At 37.3% G+C, this 21,450-nt stretch overlaps 1 protein-coding gene across 1 annotated transcript in view; it reads right to left on the bottom strand.

Annotated features, from left to right (window-relative positions):
• LOC112056914 (uncharacterized) overlaps positions 1-18,418 on the bottom strand; it is a 129,566-nt gene extending 111,148 nt beyond the window's left edge. Inside the window, exons 1-5 of the mRNA XM_052884570.1 lie at positions 18,326-18,418; positions 11,599-11,764; positions 6,978-7,089; positions 6,250-6,394; positions 3,989-4,118 (exon numbers count right to left, since the gene is read on the bottom strand). Of these exons, the coding sequence (XP_052740530.1) occupies positions 3,989-4,118; positions 6,250-6,394; positions 6,978-7,089; positions 11,599-11,764; positions 18,326-18,346 (574 nt within the window). The 5' untranslated portion in view covers positions 18,347-18,418. The remainder of the gene's footprint in view (positions 1-3,988; positions 4,119-6,249; positions 6,395-6,977; positions 7,090-11,598; positions 11,765-18,325) is intronic.
• Between the last annotated feature and the right edge of the window lie 3,032 nt (positions 18,419-21,450).

The raw sequence follows: 21,450 nt of genomic DNA, 5'->3' as shown, positions 1-21,450 counted from the left end.
GGAGTTGAATATTTGTTCCCCTTGTCGTGGAGACCCTTGGGCATGGAGTGCCGAAAATTTTCTCCGAATTTTTATACCGCGGCTAGTTGCCTCAACGGATAACAGTAGGGGACGCTCATTTTTCGCGCAAAGGACTGTCCAAAGCGAAAATGCAGCCAGTAAGTATTCTTGCCAACATTCCACGTGGACATGATTTGTATAGTTATTAGGATAAGTTAGCTTTAGTTTCCTGTTGTATTCTTTCTCAATAAAAAGATTGATATACTGGTACGATATATTAGTAATCAAAAGTTACCAGTATTAAAGCAATTAAAAGGTATATTTTCTTTCAGAACCTTGTTTGTTAAATGTAGTGCAAATACAGGAATAAACTAAGTTATAGATACGTATTTTTATCTTTTCAAAATGTTTGTATAGCACTAAAGTTTACCACACGAGTTCCACTACGCGGAATTTTATTACACCGATTCAATTTACCCTTTTCTCAAACCAAAACTACGGGGTGAAAGTGCATTTTAACTACTGTGACAAATTCTAGGCACGTTCTGTTTTAAATGCTTTTACACTGTGTGACAATGCATTGATGGTCCCTCATGTAAATCTATGTGAAATACAGGTGTTTGGCTGTTTTAAAACATTTGTAATGGATTTATACTAAAATGTGCATAATGTAAAAAAATGCGAAAACGACGGGAAACAAACCTATGCCTCTTTGGCTATCGCGGCCAGAGCGTCTTTGCATTAGAGCAGGGCCCAACTGATGGTGTCGAAGCTATGCATGATACGTATTAGGACCCTCGTCCTTACTATAAGAGAAGTTAAACACTGGCTCATCTCTACACAGGTAGACCAGACCAGCAGACCGCGCACGACCACTCAGGTCGAACGCCGGTGACAGATTGACTGACTCATTGCCCCCACTACCAATGTACATGAGATAGTGTATGTAGTATTGTAGATATCTATTTAGTATACACAAACACTACAATACGTATCTTTAATTATAATAACCAGTGCCCAGTAAAGTCAACTGCGGTTTATGTTGCATTATGGTTAGCCTTAATTTCAATATGTATTTTGTAGATTAATAAAATTATAATTAACCTTGACAGCCGCGAATGTCATTAAGCATTTTTAGCAAACGAATTGCAATAATAAAAATTTTAATAAAAAAAATACAACCGACTTCAAAACCTAAAAACGTACCCACTAAACTAAAAAGCGAAAAATAACATCATAATATGTTCTACCTGCTGATCAGTATGAAGGCGGTGCTAAGCCGGTGATGTATTAATTCAAGCCATGTGAGCATATCTTATAGATTTAGATTTTGCAGACAGTGTTGTTTCATGTGGTCCTGTCAGAAATGGCTTAAATCAAGACAACACCGGCTAAGCACCGACTTCATACTGATCAGCAGGTAGAACATATTATGATGTTATTTTTCGCTTTTTAGTTTAGTGGGTACGTTTTTAGGTTTTGAAGTCGGTTGTATTTTTTTTATTAAAATTTTTATTATTTTTCAATTTTTAGTGTAAAATTTCATCTCAAACGAATACATCAGACACCTAATGACAGTCACAACCCATCTTGGTACAAAATTCTCAGCAATACAAATTAATCAAGCCCAAGCACGAGGTAGCTACCGTAATCCGTCAAGGGGTTCCCTTCATTGACCTTGGTCTTCATCATCAGACCCCTAATAACAGACACAACTCATCTAGGTAGAAAGTTCTCAGCAATACGAATTAATCAAGGCCAAACACAAGGTAGTTACTGTAAACTGTTAAGGAGTTCCCTTAATTGTCCTTGGTCTTCATCACCAAACCCCTAAATGACAGTCACAACCTATCTATGTGGAAAGTTCTCATTAATACAAATTAATCAAGCCCAAACACAAGGTAACTGCTGTAAATCGCCAAGGAGTTCCCTCGTCTGTTTTATGACTCCATCATCAGATCGATTTTAAACCTTCATAATTTTGTATTTCTCAAAGGTACTAAATGGAAAAGTTTACAAACACATTAGACACCCATATAATTTTCGAAAGTTCCCCTCAATTTCTCCAGGATTCCATCATCAGATCTTGTCATGATGGCAATGGGACCAAATGGGGACTATACCGTTTCAAACAAAAAAAGAATTTTTGAAATCGGTCCAGGCGTCTTTGAGTAATCGGTGTACATACATAAAAAAAAAAAAAAAAAAAAAATACCGACCGAATTGAGAACCTCCTCCTTTTTGAAGTCGGTTAAAAATGCAAATATATACGATCAAATGTGTAAGTGTGTAAGTTTGTACTTAATTGAACTTATTAATCAATGTATTTATGGTTTTATAAAAAGATCTTCGCAGGTAAAGCTGCGAGGTACGCCTAGTTTTTAATAAACTTTGAATACCTGATAATAACATCATAGTTTAGACTATAGGATAAGGACTTAATTATGAGGTATATACCATAATGTATATCTATTAGAATATTTGCAGTTTTAGGCGACTTTCAGGAAAGAAGGCTTATATTGAGCAGTTGCAGTTCCTTCTATCTCTATAGTATCCTTCTATTCCTGCCGTACACTTAGAAATCACTTCCATCCACGATTTTACCGTTACAATTACCGACTTAAATATAAATAAACAAACAAACAGGTCGAATAAACAAACCCCTTAAAATCTGGTCACGTATCGTTAGCTCCTCTAATACTTACTGCTTGCTGATCACTTAGCATCAGGTGACTCTTTTATCTATCTATACGTTTTTAATATAGCTGTTTGTTTGGGGTACATTCTAGATTTACTCACTATTACAAAATAAACTGCATCCTGCAATAATGTATCCAGATAGTGATCATGGTGATATAAATACTGAATATAATAACACAAGAAAGGACTTACCTTTTCTCTGCTTACAGCACCGTCACTGAGATAGATTTAGCCCTGATAGCATAGATTCTAAGCATCTCCTATGAGATGCAAATATAGACTTACAGAGATGTTGGAAAGAAGAATTAGTATTTTTATATATATATTAAAAATGATATTTATTGATTGGAAAGAAGATATGGTATTTTTCGAATGAATAAGATCGGTTCTACCATCCTTGTTATCGAGATTACAATCAAAGTTAGAGTGACCTAATATTTAGGACCTCGTCATCGCCGGCGAAGACGTTGTTTCGAGTTAATTAATTAACCTCTTTGTGATGGACTTCGTCCGGGAACGTACTATGGGTATGCTTATTCTTGTCGAGTATGTTTGAGTTCTGGTCTAAATGGTGTCGGTGATATTGCACACGAGGTTTAAGTCCTCATTCGCACTATAGTTTTTTTAACGGACTTTAAAACAGCGCTCAAATACAACAAATGCTTTCCCGAGTAGATGTTCACACGACAGCGTTTTTAAAACACGACATTTTTTTTGTGCAGTGTTGTATTTTCAATTTTAGGCGTTGGAAATAGATCTTCATTTAACTTCATACTAAAGAAGGTTTTTTTAACGTCCGTTAAAAAAACTCTCGTGTGAATGTGGGCTAACACTTTTGTCTCAATGTTAACGGACACAAGGCGGCAGATTTATTATAGGACACAGCATACCTATACCTAAGGCAAAGTGTTCTGACAAAAGATGTCTTGCTATTCTATGATTTTATTTAACGAGTTCGTTTTTAACCGTCTTCAAAAAAGGAGGTTTTTTTAATGTTTCTTACCTCATAACTGCGTCATATATTAACCATTTTTGAATTTTTTTTTGTTTGAAAGAATATAGTTCCAGATTGGTCCCATTTCATTTTTTCTGAAAATCGGTTTAGTAATTTTATGTTAAAATCAAAATAACTGAAATACGTCTTTGAAGTCGGTTCCATTTTTATGTTAACTTATTAGCTAAAGTGATTTTCAGATAGCATGGGTGACAGTTCGTTTCTTTAAGATAGAAACGAACTGTCACCCGCACCAGCCTACATGAAACGAACTGTATACGGAGTAGCACTTACCCATGTCGTCAATGAGCGGCGCCATCCTCAGCGTGACACCAACAAGCAGCAAGCACAGAAACAGCAACAGACAAGCTGTCACCATGATGGTGTAGCGCGCGCGTCGTGGCAACTCATCGGGGTCCAACACCTGGTACAGAGAAGCAGTAAAATGACTACAGCTTGGCAAGTTTGTTGATGACACTCCCATGATATGCGGGCGACAGGGGGGGAAGGACTGCCCGGGTGTGAAGTCGAACGCGGGGGACAGAGAGGACTGCGCGGGTATGAAGCCGTGCACGCGGGGTATCGCTACCCCACTTTTAATAAAACATTAAAAGTACTTTTTAAATTTTTCGCTCAATCTGTTGCGATAAATAATAGATGGGGAAATTATTGCAGCCGGATTAAAAACGTATATCCGGAATTCTTCATTTTTCCGATCGTATTTTGTTTCGATGTCCCTTGTAGCAAAGTCCTGTCAAAGAAATCAACGTACTTTGTATTGCTTTATAACAGAGCTGTAATCGCTTTTACCTGTGGCTAAGTACCACAGGTAAAAGTCAAGCGATTAAGCGTAGTATAACGCCGCGAAGAAACCAGTCATATTAAATTGATAAAACTGTTTGTATTATATTGATTAAATACCTCCCAATTTAGCGCATTACTCGTATCATTCCATAGAACATCAGGGTCAACGGGACTAAACGGTAAACGCTAACTTTCCAATTTTTAAAAACTCGAAAATTGAATACGTAATGAAAGCCATGAATAATATAATCTAAAACTTTTTGCGGAAAATTCAACTCAGATAACGGAATAAATGAAGTCGCCGGCGGAAATCACGTGTCATAATGTAAGCGGTATCACCTGACCATTTCCGGCGTTATACTTTCTTTTTCGACTAATATTATATACTTCAAACGTCCTCTAGTGGCGCTTTGTGAAAACAGCATCAAAACGCTACGTGTTTCATCCACCCACCGTAAGATGGCGCAATTTTGCATAGTAATGCCAAAATGCCAACACAGATGGAGCTTTTGTCCAATTAGCAAAACATGGTGTGCCCGTTAACGACCAAATATGTTTAACAATAAACAAACTTTCTTATAAAATTTGACTTTTTCACCATAGTGCCACAAACTTTTCTGACCTGGTAGCCAAATCTGGAACTAACGTCGCGGTACTTTACGAAATTTGACAAACGCTTCAAATAAAGCCGCAAACGCCCAAATAGTTTGGCAAACATGTTTGATTTGACGAAAAGTTTAATGGTGTACTACACCATTACTACTACAAATTACAAGCGTCCTACACGCATTTTGATTGTATTTTTTCTATAAATAACGCAAAATGTAGTTTTCATTCTCTTTTTCACGTTTTCAGCCCATCTCGAGCCCGTTTCGTGGTACCAGGTAAAAATTTAGGTATAGTAATATTATAAAGAAGTTAAGTTTGTGGTACATTGTAGGGGATACAATAAGAGTATTCAAAATCGGTACAGTAGATCCAGAGATCTACTGTACCGATTTTGAAAACGCTCTTACCATTGGGAAGCCACGTCATTAAAGTGTCATAGGCTATATTTTATCCCCGTATTCCTACGGGAACGGGTACTGTAAGGGCGAAATTGCGTGGTGTCTGCTAGACTTGCATAAATTACTAGCAGACACCACGCGGTTTTGCCCGCGTAGTTCCCGTTTCCTTAGGAAAAAAGATATAAAATATAACCTATAGCACCCGGAGATAGTGTAGCTTGAAAGAAATTTTCAAATCGGTTCAGTACCTTCGGACCCTATTCAATGTAAACAATCAAATGTTTTCTCTCTATAATAATATAAAGTCATCATCATCATCATCATATCAGCTGATGGACGTCCACTGCAGGACATAGGCCTTTTGTAGGCACTTCCAAACATCACGATACTGAGCCACCTGCATCCAGCGAATCCCTGCGACTCGGTTGATATCGTCAGTCCACCTGGTGGGGGGTCGGCCAACACAGCGCTTACTAGTGCGGGGTCGCCATTCCAGCACTTTGGGACTCCAACGTCCATCGGCTCTTCGCACTATGTGCCCCGCCCATTGCCACTTCAGCTTCGCAATTCGTTGAGCTATGTCGGTGACTTTGGTTCTTCTGCGGATCTCCTCATTTCTGATTCGATCACGCAGAGATACTCCTAACATAGCTCGTTCCATCGCCCGCTGTGTGACTCTGAGCCTTCTTATGAGGCCCATAGTTAGCGACCAAGTATAAGTATGTTTACGAATTGACTACTAACGTGAATAACTTTAGCCTGCTCGTCGATCGCCGACACCAGTAAGGTGCGATGTTTTCTGGGCTTCTGTGGATGGGTGGGCGCGTGCCGACGACGCCTGCGCCTCATTCTCTCCATTTCCAACTGTTCGGGACTGTTGAGCTCTCTCCTGAATGAATATCAAATATTGAATTTCGACGAATAACATACAAATTGTTTTTATTTTTAGGTTATATTTTTTCTTTTTAATTCAAATGCATTTGTTAAATTGCGCGAAATATAGCTAAATAAATCAATAATATTTCTAATGAGTATTTTTAATTTTTTGAAAGGCCAGAAGGAAGACAAGCACTATCATTATTCTCAAACTTGAATTCTAATTTGCGAGATTAGATATTTAACTAATATATAAACGAACGAATCACGAAATTTCTTAGCCTAGAGTTGGGAAGTCGGTGTTGTTACAACTCTTACTAACTTGGAAAGCACGTCAAGACTTCGGTCCCAGTCATTATCATTACAAAATCAGCCATAAATATGTTTTCTGTGCCATAACATTAAAAGTGGTCATTACGAAACCAAACATTAATTCCGCCAACCCACATTACAGCAGACTGATGAGTTTAAGCTACATATTCTCCTGTCTCCTATACGGATTTCTATCCGTATAGGAGACAGGAGAATATGTAGCTTAGAATATGTAGTTTGGCTTGGTATTGGTTAAAATAGGCTGATAAGGAAGAAACTCTAACCCATGGTGCGTATGTAACTTGAGCTTCTTCTTCTTGACATGCCTCTCAAACTCGTTTTCACACCAGTGCTTCGGTAGTCTCTCGCCGGGGCTGCCAATGATCGATGCCTCCTCTAAAAAAAAATACAATAAACAATTAAGAAAAGGAAAGATCTTTGTTTGTACGAGGAATACACAAAATTATTAAACCATTGATTGAAAAAATCACAAATTAAAAGTTACAAATACAGTAAGATGCTTCAAAATTAACATGAAATATTTTAGTCAAAATCTTTTTAAAAGGCAAGAAACTTCGCGGTGCAATTATTTTCGTCAGACGTCGAGTCGAGCGACATGTAGACAGCGCTTCAAAGAACTCTTTATAAGCCACCGCGGCAAAGTCGGCAAACATACAAAAATAACACAAAACAGTGAGTAGCTTTATGGAATAGATTGCAGAGTTTGAGAGAGTGAGAGCATAGTACACTAGCGGACTAGCCATGGGGTGGAAGGAGCGGTCCGCCCTGGGCCTCGGGTCTTGAAGGCCTCGAAATCTTGAAGGACCTCCAAAGTTTGAAGGCCCCCAAGGCCAGAAGCGGACTAACGTTTCCATGTTGCCTTGATCAATTTTATTTCAAATCCTTCTTCCTATCCTACTTCCTACTAATATTATAAATGCGAAAGTTTGTATGGATGTTTGAATGTATGTTTGGATGTTTGAATGTTTGTTACTCTATAACGCCGCTACTACTGAAGCAATTTAGCTGAAATTTAAAATTAACACATAGGCTTTTTATCCCGAAAAAATCCATGGTTTCCCAAGAATTGCGAAAACTGACGATTTAGATAATATGAATGTTTGTTACTCTTTCACGCCTCAACTACTGAACCGAATTAACTGAAACTTGGTGTTAAGATATATTATAGCCTGGATTAACACATGGACTATTTTTTTATCCCGGAAAAGTCCATGGTTTCCGAGGGATTTGTGAAAAACTAAATTCCACGCGGACGAAGTCACGGGCGTCCGCTAGTATTTGAATAAAATTGACAAAATGAAACATTATGGTGTAGATAGTTTATGTAAATATTTTTTGCCTTTTTTTATGTAAATAAGTATTTTATATAACTGCTTAAAAAATCTAGATGGCTGTATTAATATAGCAACACCACATAGGAACGTTTGACAACCTGGGGGTATCAGGTCTTGGGGGGCTTCCAAGCTTTGGAACTGTTTCTCGGGAACCTAAAAGCTTTGGATGCCTCTCTTGTTTAATTTAATCTTAATTGTAATTATTTATTTTATTTGTAACAATTATAACATTGTAAGTAAATAACAATTACTTAAACAGTGCTTTATAAAATTGTAAAATTTGCATTTTTTTAAACATTTTGCAAAATGTTTATGGTAATACACTGTGACTTGGTTATACTTGTAAAACAATATTTGTATACGTGTATTAGACAAATAAAATTTCATTTCATTTCATTTAAACGGAACGCAGTCTACCGTTTTTTTATACTTGTAAAATTACATCATTTACTTAAACGGGGGGCCTCTTTTAAGTCCGGCACTGTTATAGTGACAGTGTAGACAGCGTAGTGTCACGTAAAACAGCTACAGGCGATTTTACGGCGCATTGAACGATTCTACAAGCTTTTATTTATCTTTCCCCGTTATGTGTTTGGTCTGCCAACAACTCAGCTGCCATGAACTCTTACTACCTCGTTGGTCTAATGATTAGCTTACGTGACTTCGGATCACTAGGTCCTGGGTTCAAGTCCTGGGTCAGGCTATAAAATACTGAGCTTTTTTTCTTCTTAGAATTTTTCAGTTAATATTCTCAACCCGGAGTTAGGATGTTGGCAGTGTTACTCCTCCGTCTAGATCCTCCGGGCACAATAAACCATCGGTCCTGATCATTATCACTAACATCTGATAGTGATCGTTAAAACATGTAACAGCTGGCCAATTCACTATTTTGGTCTTTATTATCAACTTATCAAAATGAACAAAATGTGATCTACCAGATATGTACCAGTAGACACCGAATGACATTTATTACAAAGAATCTCTATTTCGTATATGTCAACTAGCAAGTCAAAGATAGTAAATTAGCCTGCAGGACATACAATGGAGTCGAAAGACGGCCAAAAATCCAAAAGGTGTATTTTTCGTCAATTCGCTGATGTGAATGATAGTTTGTCAAGACAATTCATTATTGGTAAACAATAAAACAAATTGATGAATACTGGGATAGTGTTTCTTTTTTCTCTCATTTCAAATTTTAATTAATTTACAATTCTCTTATCTTAAGAAAATTACCTCAAATACTAATAACTACCTAAAACTACACAAAAATCATATAACCATAGTATTACAACATTTTTCACAGTCAGTCAAATTCCGCGAACGAAAAAGACGTATTTGCCGCGTCACACTTAAATTGAGTTCTTACAGAAAAAGTTAAAAATCGAAGTTTATTTGCAATTCTAAACTTTGTTTAATGCTTTCAGCGTCGAAAGTTATGTTTAATAGAATTACAACCTTTTAGTTACCTACTCTGAAAGTTTAGACTGTTTACCGTCTCAGTAATTATTTTCTTACAACTTTTAAAGTAGATACTCGAAACTCGACACGCTTCGAGAATATTAAATAGCTTCTTGAGTTCGGGGAAATCTCAAATCACCGTGTTCGTTAATTGTTTGACAAGAAGTTTAGCGTTCAATTTAAGGTACTTCTATCGAGGTGATGGAATTTATTAATAAACATGTTTACGCCCGCGATTCAGATTGAACAAATCCCGTGGAAACCATTTCTTCGGAATAAAAGGAAATCTTTATGTTGCTCAATAGCTTTCTCTATCTTCTTTTCGATCATCATCTCCTAAGACTCCATCCCACTTCAGCGGGGTCGGAAAAATATGTCAATCTTTTCCATTCGTCACTATTACTCGTCAACTCATCATCCACTCCTTTTAGACACATGTCCTCTTTCACACAATCCAACCATCTCTTCTTTGGCCTTCCTCTTGCACATTCAACATTTTTCTAGTAATATGACTTTCCTCCCTACGCATTACATGTCCATACCAAGCTAACCTTTTACTCCTCAATTTTTCTGTCACTAGCGCCACCTTCAGACTTCCTCTTATATACTCATTCCTTATTTTATCTTTTCCTTTTCTATCTTTTCCATTTTTGATAAATAGTTGGTAATCCCTTCCAGAGACAAGCCCGGGCAAACTGACAAACAAAAATGATTAATCACACTAATATTATAAAGGCAAAAGTTTGTGCGCAAATGTGCCTGTCAGTGTGTATGTTTGTTCCTCATTTGTGCTGTGGCTACTGAATCGATTTGGCTGAAATTCGGAATGGAAATAGATTTTACTCTGAATTAACTCCTATGTATTACTTTTCATCCTGGAAAAATCCATGATTCTCGCGGGATTTGTGAAAAACTGAATTCCACGCGGACAAAGTCGCTGGCGTCCGCTAGTTAATTAATAAAAAAATCGTTTAAGTTTTAGTATCGTGTAAATAACTACAAGTATTGTACTACAGCCCTTCTTGTTGTGTACTGTTTACCAACGAACAAACTAAAAATGAGGGTAAAAATCACTAGATATATTTCACACCTAATAATAATTATAATTAACTTGTTCTTAAATTAATGAAAATAAATTTGACTAATATGCGTAGAATAATTAGTGAAAATTAATATGTTTATAAATTTTATAAACAAACCATACATAATTTAAAAAAATAAGTTATGAATTGACATGCATGTTCTACCTTCATTTTTAATTTCTTAGTTGGTAAACAGTACTCATCAAGAAAGGCTGTAGTATAGAGAAGATACCAGCCTAAACCAACGTGTATTAAAATTGTAGAACTAGATGCTACGCCGTAACCACTGCGTAGAGGTTATTCGTAGCACACCTTCGTTTACCCTCTACAAACATGGATTCAATTTACTAGCTACTAGCTACTAGCTGTGTGTTTGTGTAAGTATTCTTAAACAATCTGTATAAATTCTTTCCAAGCGAGGGACACAGAATTTAAAAAGAGAAAATTATTTTCATTCCTATAATTTGATTCCTCTTGAGAAGCCATTGCAATATTTACGAAGATCTTTGACCGTATCTGGAGACATTAACAGTGAAATTCATAGACGTTGCAGGGCACCACCATTCACCCACTGAATGTCGAATTCTCAAACGTATAGAGTTTAAATTCGACACTCAACTGACGGCCTCCGTGGCGCAGTGGTGTGCGCGGTAGATTTACAAGACGGAGGTCCTGGGTTCGATCCCCGGCTGGGCCAATTGAGGTTTTCTTAAATGGTCCAGGTCCGGCTGGTGGGAGGCTTCGGCCGTGGCTAGCCCTTCCGACAAAAACGTACCGCCAAGCGATTTAGCGTTCCGGTACGATGTTGTGTAGAAACCGAAAGGAGTGTGGATTTTCATCCTCCTCCTAACAAGTTAGCCCGCTAGACTGCATCATCACTTACCATCAGGTGAGATTGTAGTCAAGGGCTAACTTGTAAAAAAAAAATTAAAAAAAAACTCAAAGGATGGACGATCCCCTGGGGGCGCCCCCACAATGTCTATGTATTCCACAGTAAAACGTGTACGCACCGTCGGACACATGGCTGCGCAGCAATAGGAGCAGCGGGTGTGTGCGCGCGCGGCGCCGCGCCTGCTCGGCGTGCAGCGCGCGCGCCTTGCGCTCCACCAGCGCCACCAGCACAGCCTCCAGCCGCGCCGCGCCCGGCTCCTCCGTGCACACCGCTTTGTCGACCGTCTGGAACGTGCACACACACATTTATAAGATACTTCCAGCAGTGCACTTCTTTTTTTTTTTAAAAAAAAAAAAAAGAATATTTGCTATATTTTTATAATAGAAAGAAAGAAAAAAAGAAACCAGACTACTCCTGGGCAGGTTATAACATACTTTTCATCACGCTACAATCAGTCGGAGCAGAGCAGTGAAGGGAAATGTTGGGATAACTGGAGAAGTTACTCAATTTTTACAGAGATACTACTGTAATGGCTGGATTAAAGAGGGCGGACGAAGTCGCGGGCGTCTGCTAGTCCTTAATAAAACCTTACGTTAACAAACACGACATGCTCTTTAAAATCAATTTCGGAACCTGTAACACGTTATGTATTTTTTAACTAAGATAATTTTGTTCCGAATTAACTATTGAAGCTAAAAATGTATCTATAAATACATATGTAAGAGTACTATACATGTTGAATGATTTCAAAAATACATTGAAGACGGCGGCATATAATCGACCTTTCTAATCCTTCAGATACGAGTACAGTCAAACCCATCGGGTCGAAGCGAAAGGTTTTCGAAGTTATAACTGTAATCATCGATCACTATCGTGTGTCCTTACATTATCGACTACCGGATGCCCGCGACTTCATCCGCATGCAACTCGATATAAATTTTCGACCCCTATTGCACTGCCTTATTTTAATATTTTCAAATGTTTTATATACTATCACCATCGATCGTAGATAGATGGACCTCAAAGCGTCGCGGAATTGTCATTGGTTTCGCACATAGGGTACGTCATCAATCGTAACACATTTCTCTTTATTCATGTGTTTACACTTCCAAAATGAACACGAGGGCAAAATTAGGAGATAAAATAAAAAAAACAGTAATTTTTTTTTAAGTCCACGTCCACTCACATCATGCGCTTGTTACGTACTAAGATAAGATGTGCGTGCACGTCTTTGGGTAATGACATAAAATTGTACGTTCTTTAGTATGGAGGGGCCTATCTAACGATTTATATCGATGTATCACTAATCTTTTTACAAAAATATTTCTCGAAATATCTTACTTTCGATTTAAAACATGACTCCCGTCGTACGATTTAAAACATCAATATTTTCAAAATTCGGGTTCAGTATTTCCAGAGATTACCCCCCAAAACCTCTCAAACTTTATCTCTTTATAATATTAGTAGGTATATATAGATAAGCGGACGTTTGCACCAGGCAACAGGATCTAAATGAATTATTTAGGTATTCAGTGCTCATAGAGTAATTGTTAATGACCATCATTTGTACACTCGATTCTGTATTACATTAATTATACTTAAGGGGATAGTTATTAACAATTAGCTAGACCGTCCATCCTATAGTAGCAGGATATACCAATACATTAGAGTACACAGAATGGTGGGCTTAGTTAAAAGCCTCGGATTCTAATGCAACGATTATTATGGTGTTAGTATAATGACTACAAGCGACAGCATAACATGTATACTGAGGTCTAAAATAAATACATTATAATAGTCAAGCCTGATACAAAATATATATAATAGAAACAATCATGAAACGGTGTACTTATTTTTCAAATTAAAAAGTTAAAATTAAAAAAACAATATAAAAGACCAATGTCTGAAAAAGTTTTGTTAAAAGAAATTAGAAATTTAGGCGTTTTCATCGTTTATTTCAATGTCCGGTACTTCCGGTAGTCTAATCCAAAAAAAAGTATTACATCGAGTGTAGTTTGTCACAGCAATCATTTTGGCATCGATATAGATCGTTAGATGGGCCCCTCCATATTTATTTTTTTAGAATGCACAATTTTATAGAACGCACAATTTTATGTCATATCCAAAAGACGTGCACGCACATCTTATCTTAGTACATAACAAGCGCACGCTGTGAGTGGACGTAGACTTAAAAAAATATTAACTGTTTTTTTTATTTTAATCCCTTAATTATGCCTTTGAGTTCATTTTGGAAGTGTAAAAATACAAGCCACAACATGAATAAAGAGAAATTTGTTACGAGTGATAACGTACTCAATGTGCAAAACCAATGAGAATTCCGCCACGCTTTGAGGCCCATCTAACGATCTACGATCGATGCATTTCGGTACCAATTTTACATTGTGGTTCAAAACTTAGGGGTATATCAAAAACTAAAGACATTTTTCGGGCTACGACGCTCGTCTATTTGTTTATTATAATTGTCTTTATTATAAACTTGCGCGGGCAGCTGTCATTTTAGTTCTACTTACTTACAGGTGTCTCTACCTACATTTTAGTTCAACTTACTTATAAGTGTCTATACCTACATTTTAGTTCAACATACGTAGAGGCTTCTATACTTACATTTTAGTTCAACTCACTTACAGGTGTCTATACCTACATTTTAGCTCAACTTACTTACAGGTGTCTATACCTACATTTTAGTTCAACTTACTTACAGGTGTCTATACTTACATCTTAATTCATCTTACTTACAAGTATCTATACCTACATTTCAGTATTCTCGTCTGCTTAATGGTAAAACTAAAATCTTAATTAATATTTTAAGTAGAAATTTTAATAACTTCTAAGTTTGACGGGGTCCGTATTATTTTTAGTATGATTTACTGCACCTATTTTGAATAATACGGAGATAAAATAATGTAAAGTATCCCCAAAATATTATGGATTGCGTCAAGTTCAAAATTGTCTTCTGAAGGATAAATTGTAATTCTCTTTTGGCTCGTAAAAAGAACAATGCGTACAATAACACGAATCATTGTATGAATAAGTAATCCGACAAACAACAAAAATAGGTATCTATGCTATATTGTCTGGAACAGTTTTATTTATGGAAAACAGATTAGAATGTCTGAATAAATAAAAGTTTAGATCATTTCTGCATCTGATTTCTATATTTCCAAGGTCTTCATACCTTGAAGATTGTTACGTTATATTATGTTATCGCCGCGTTGGCCGCTTTTAAAACATGTTTTTAATAAATAGTGTAGGAAATAGTAGTCTGTGACGGATATGACGTTGCTCGATCTTGTGTTAGCTTCAGTGTGCTCATGGCGTTCGAGCCGTCTACATCTCTTGTTGTGTAATTCTTTATGGTTTACTTGGGATAGGCGGGGAGAGTGACTTGAGTGGAAAAGGGGAGTGTTTGATATCAGTACAAGGATCCTTTAACCCTACACACATCGTTCACAAGTACGTGATTTCACTCAAGGTCATTCTCTGCCATTCTAGGGTCTTATTTTGGTTACAGTTTGATTTGTTAATTAAGTTGTCCTGACAAGTGTTGTGAATCACCTTTGTTCGACATTAGTTCTCTTATATTTGTAATCACTTTTGAGTCCTATAATAATTAGTCAACAGTAATTCGATTAATGAAAGATGATAAATTTTTTTCTCTTTTATTTTTCTTTTATTTTCTTTATTAGAATACCTACAGATATAATAAAGTGGTAAAATTTATGAGATTGTAGGGGTAATCCCTGGATCTACTGTTGATTTTGAAAATTCTTTTACCTTTTCGGTCACGGCGGCTAATCTCATGGTGAGATCAACCATGTACGCAGGAGACAGGATAGTGCACAAGTGAGCGCAAGCACAGGTGCACTCTCTCTTCCCTCACTCTCGAAATCCGGTGGGATGGCAAACCGACATTTCCGGTGAGAGATTAGGCGCAGGACCGACGGCTTTACGTGCTCTCCGAGACACTGGGGTGTACTAACACCGCCAACTTCCCAACTCCAGGCTGCTTTTAAGATTTTTCTTGTAAGAAAAATCCCAATAACCTGTTTTTTTTATATTTTTTTTATTGGCCTGACCCGGAATTCGAACCCCGGACCTCATTGTCCGTAGCTGAACCAGTTAACCACGGGACCAATGAGGCAGTTGATAATAATATACGACACATGTAATCGACGTAAGTTACCTCTTATCCCGTACAAAAACATACCGTACCAGCTGGTTGAAATATATACAGGCGTAGTCTAACGAATCCAATGTATCGGTGAAATTAAAACACGGCACAGTTTCCCCGATAGCACAAACTGCAGCGAAACCGAATTCAAAAGATGAAAACTGACACAGTTACCTCGACAGTATCGAGCTGCGGGAATCAGAAGCGGTAGGCATAAAGCGAATATCCAATGTATCAACACTGCATGCTCTTTGACGCTTTTGTGAATATATCGACGAGCTGTGGATTATCAACGCGGACGTACAACGTTGGGTTTAGGATTAACTCAGATAAGCCATTTTAAGCCGTCACACATTTTCTATTTATAACGCTCGTGAAAAACATCTGTTGCGTAAGGAACTCGTCTTTGAGATTTTTATGATGTACTCATAGTTATTTATAATGAAGTTGGATTAATTGACTTCTGAATATTAGATTTTCACACATCTATATGAATAAAACCAGCCAAGTGCGCGTCGGGCCACGCGCAGTGTATGGTTCCGTAGATTAAGTTAGCATTTTTATACCTTATGTAATGCACAAAACTACCAATAACGATACCCGACACCACGGGATAGATGTATAAAAATTCATCCTCAGTTTGCTTGTTCCCTAATTTTTTTCAAAAATTTGGTAAAAGAACCCTCATTATATCTTTTGAAGACCTATCCAACGGTACCCCACACTATGAAATAAAGGAGTAAAAAAATCATCCCCACTTTACGATGTAGGGGAAGAACCATAAAAAAATATTTTTCAAGATTTTGATTTTGTTTGCTAATTTAAACTTAACTTATAGTAAGTACAGCTTTCTATAGTAGTAATAGTCTCAGCGCTAAATTGCGGACAGACGGACAGACGAACATGACAAAACTATATAAATCTATAAGGATTCCTTGTGGTCTACGGAGCTCTAAGAAGATAGATACACTATTACGGTAGCTAAACCAATATCTATAAATAGAAACTATTATATATCGTACTCGTACACTATACTTACAATATATCGGTCAGAACTCCCGCCACCAAAGTGGAGAGCAAAAGTTAGTTTGATACTAAAATTGTTAACTTAGATAGGTGGCTTGGAGGCATTCGAATTGGCTTTCAACTTTAAACAGGAAATAGGCAAAATTGTTAAGTGATAGTAATGCTTTTGTAAAGGATACATTAAAAAGAATAACTAATAATTTCTTTAGCATATAATACCTACAGAATCTTCCAAACTGGTAGTAGAGTCTACATAAATTCTTAAGGGTAAAGCAGTGCCCTGCCAAGTCAAGCAAAAACGCAGTACGGCTGTACCATCCTTTACTCGAAGCAGCTCAGGTTATTTTCGAACCCTTAACTTCTTTCTGAATAAAACTAGAAGCCTGAATTTGTTTGACTTTTTAAAAGTGCTGTTAACTACGCTGATAAATTAAATTAGAAATATAATATACTTAGTGAAAGTTTTGTGACTGAGTCCGGGGAAGTACTATCTTCGTGCTTATATTTGCCAAGCAGCATTTTTGTGTTTCGGTCTAAAGCAATGATTCCCAAAATGGTCTATATCGACTCCTAGGGGTCTATGACTACCTACAAGGGATCTACGTCAGCGATAGCGTCAGCGGGGTCCACGATAGTGGATCTCAACACATACACTGATAGTACCTATTATGGAATTTAGCGAGTAAATTTTTAATTTCTTTTCCATCGTCATACCTTGTGGAAAGGGGGTTCAGCACTGTTACCAATTTCCTAGCGAAAAAAAGAAACAGACTGGAACATCATTAGCCGAGGAGATCTAAGGTTAACCCTTACAAAATTGACGCCAAATGTTGATAATTTATTATTAAAATATCAGGTTCATCCTTCTCACTAAAATATTGACTTATTGCTTATGTTATTTTATTTATAGTTTACTTTATGTTTATTTAATGTTATGTATATTTTACACAACAGATTCAAAACAGGCATTTTTTAGGGACTTTCAAACATCACAAATCCCTGCGACTCGCTCGCAGTCCAACTGGTGGGGGTCGACCAACACTGAGCTTTCTAATGCGGGGTCGCCATTCCAGCACCTTGGGACCTCATCGGCTCTTCGAACTATGTGCCCTGAGATATGCTCGGAGTATTTTTGCGTGATCGAATCAGAAGTGAAGGTCATCAATTTTTCTTCTGTATCGTTACACTCTTGACAGAGTGATCGTGGTCGTCATTTGGTTGCGGTGGCAAGCCTCACTATCCGTCGCCATTCCTCCCGTAGTGTGGCTGTCCTAGAACATTCGTGGAGCGATCCATGGAGAGAGGGTTTTTACTTGGTCAGTCCAGCGCATGGGTGACCTGCCACGTGCTCTTGTGCCCTCCAGCTTTCCTTGCATCACAAGTCTCTCTATGGACGTGTCATCTTTTCTTGTAATATGACCAAAGAAAGTCAGTGTGTGATATTGGACTATGGAAGAAAGACGCTGTTTGATGCTCAGTTCTTGGAGGATTGAAATGTCGGAACTGTGTCTAGTATATGCCAAGCATTCCTCTCCAGCACCACATTTCTAGAGCGTCTATCTTTTGTTTCTCGCTTTCTCTCAGGTCAGGTCATCAATAATAACTATAAAACACAACAGTTACTCACATCGGTCGACTGCTGGCGCATCGTGAGCACTCGGCCGGCCCATGTGGCCGATCATCGCCGCTCGTCCGCCGCTACCGCGCACCGCATCTTATCTGTTCACAAACAAAGCCTCATCATCATCATCATCATCAACATCATCATCATCATCATCATCATCATCATCATCATCATCATCATCATCATCATCATCATCATCATCATCATCATCTTCTGCTGTGTTCTGGTCTAAATGTAGATATGGTTGACGGTGATAAAACCTGGATCATATAAGCTATACTAATAATATAAAGCTGAAGAGTTTGTTTTTTTACTTGAACGCGCGAATTTCAGGAACTACTGGTCTTATTTGAAAAATTCTTTCAATGTTAGATAGTACATATAACGAGGAAGGCTATAGGCTATATGTTATCCCCGTATTCCTAAGGGAACGGGAACTACGCAGGTGAAACCCTGCGGCGTCAGCTACTATAACCTATATCGGAGAACAAATTTTACATTATAGTCAAAAATTTTGTGCACGCGACTGACTACAGGACACATGCCTTACCTTTTGATAAGGTATTTAATCTAACCCTATCACTCTCAGAGCAAGCGGAATGTTCAAGCATAGACCCACTAACCCAGCATTGTTATCCAATGCTACTGTCTATCTTCTGTTGTAAACAACTAGTAATCGTATTTTCATAGATTATTTTTCTATAGTTTTAGTTAATATACGATTACCTTTTTATTGTTTACTGACCTAAAAAAAGGAGGTTCTATATTCGGCTGTGTATTTTTTATTATATGTCTAAATTACATGGCAATTTTTTTTTTATTAAGGAAATCATCATCAAGAACATATCAGCCGATGGACGTTCACAGCAAGACATAGACTTTTTGTAGAGACTTTATTTTTAACAAAGAAAATCGTACCTAATGTTTAATTTATAACAAACCGAACGATAAAATAAAACTTAGTGACCATGTTTGAGTTGTAAATTCTTGATGAAGGTTTTTCAAAATGATACATTATGTAAGTAGGCTCATTAAAACATCCACTGTGTATACGTGAGTTGGTTTATCGAATGAATGATTAATAGAATTCGGAATGGCCCGATGGCTGTGCTCGAGAGCGGCCCGGCGCTAACAGTCGGTTTATATGATTCTATTACTTCTCCAATGACCCATTTTACGTCGACGACCAAAACGAAAAGGTGATACAAATCTTGTGCAAATGTAATTGATAAAATATACATTGGCAATATTCCTTTTCTGTAAGTGAAATCTCGTTCGTTATCAACCCACATTTGGCTCACTGCTGAGCTCGAGTCTCCTCTCAAAGTGAGAGGGGTTAGGCCAATAGTCCACCACGCTGACCCAATGCGAATTGGCAGACTTCACATACGCAGAGAATTGAGAAAATTCTTTGGTATGCAGGTTTCCTCACGATGTTTTTCACCTTCACTGTTTAAGACACGTGATGTTAAATTTCTTAAAATGCACACAACTGAAAAGTTGGAGGTGCATGCCCTAGACTGCATTTGAACCCACACCCTCCGGAATCGGAGTCAGAGGTCAAATCCACTGGGCTCTCATGGCTCATTATCAACCTATTTGAGCGGCATAGGTTTATTATACTGTTTTTCACTAAATTATACTTTTTACTGTTGAACAAAATTAAATAATACAATAGTACTTTTTCAGCATCAGAATGTATTATACAAATTATTATATTTTTCAGTAATGAATGCTAAGTGGTGGGAGGATAGAAATAGAGCATCTATCAATCGTATTAATACTATAACCTGAAAAACACACGCACGCACACATACACACATACACACACACACACACACACACACTTTAATTTTAACTTTAATTTTGTAATGTTCATTTAGATTTTGATATTTCTGTACTAGCTATGGAAGAGCGGAGCCTTCTAATACAGAAGTAGTTTTACTACTCCTAAAAGAAGGTTCCAAACTCGCACTAATTTATGTAAATTTAGAAAGTGAAATAAACGATTTTTATTTATTTATTTTATTTTATAACGTTTCGCTGATGTGTGAACTCGACCTAAGCAAAACTTAGTTGAGGTTGAAACTACTTGAAACCTGACCCACTCGATGTTATATCAAATTATATCTGCCTGGAACGGAAATGTGGTGAAATTAAATTTTGCATATTTCCACGAAAATGCGTCGCGGAAAACTCCTGGACAACGATTTGCGGTCGCCGGTTTACGTGGTAAACCGGAAGGAACAATTAGTTTAAAATAAACATGGTCTCCAACAAATTGGTGTGTTCAAAATGTGCTTTCTTTTTAGCCGCATTGCAGTTGCTTTATGTTTTTGCGGTTTTATACAATATGCAAACACCGGCCTACTCACCGGCCAATTCTCTCGGGAGATTCATTTGCATAGAAATTAGTACAAACCGCTAGCAGCGCGGGAAAAAAGGCTTCAATTTTCTCGAATAACTCGTGATTTTTTACACTTTTCAGGGTACCGTAACTCAGAATTGACAAACGAACATTATTATCTTAATACTAGCTGACGCAGCATGGTTTGACCCGCGTGGTTTCCGTTCTCGTAGGAATACGGGTATAATATACAGCCTATAGCCTTCCTTGATAAATGGGCTATCTAACATTGAAAGAATTTTTCAAATCCGACCAGTAGTTCCTGAGATTAGCGCGTTCAATCAAACAAACAAACAAACTCTTCAGCTTTATAATAGTATTATAGATATAGACAATAATTCATACTTATTACATATACATTATACTTGCAAATTGAGAGCTATACTATGAACGAGTAACATAGGATAAACGCCTACGTTCGTACAAATATAGGGACTACGCAGATAAAACCGCAGGGTCCCACATGTCTGTAAAAAAACTGTAATTTTTTCATACTTCGCTCAGTAACAATAATGTCAAATTAAAAAACTTGAAATGTTGTTACTTTTGCACATACTCGTACCTACTTATTAATTTTCTTGAGTTGTGGGAGAAACTCTCTCAATATCTTGAAGAAAAATAGGTATTCTTGGGAAACGGCATTGACGTAGATATATGGGAAAAGGCCGTATATTATGAAAATAACATGACATGGACCGGCATCCTCCGATTTAGCAATGAC

The sequence above is a fragment of the Bicyclus anynana genome, chromosome 12, assembly GCF_947172395.1.
Source record: "Bicyclus anynana chromosome 12, ilBicAnyn1.1, whole genome shotgun sequence".
NCBI lineage: Eukaryota > Metazoa > Arthropoda > Insecta > Lepidoptera > Nymphalidae > Bicyclus > Bicyclus anynana.
This window is presented reverse-complemented; position numbering and strand designations above follow the sequence as displayed.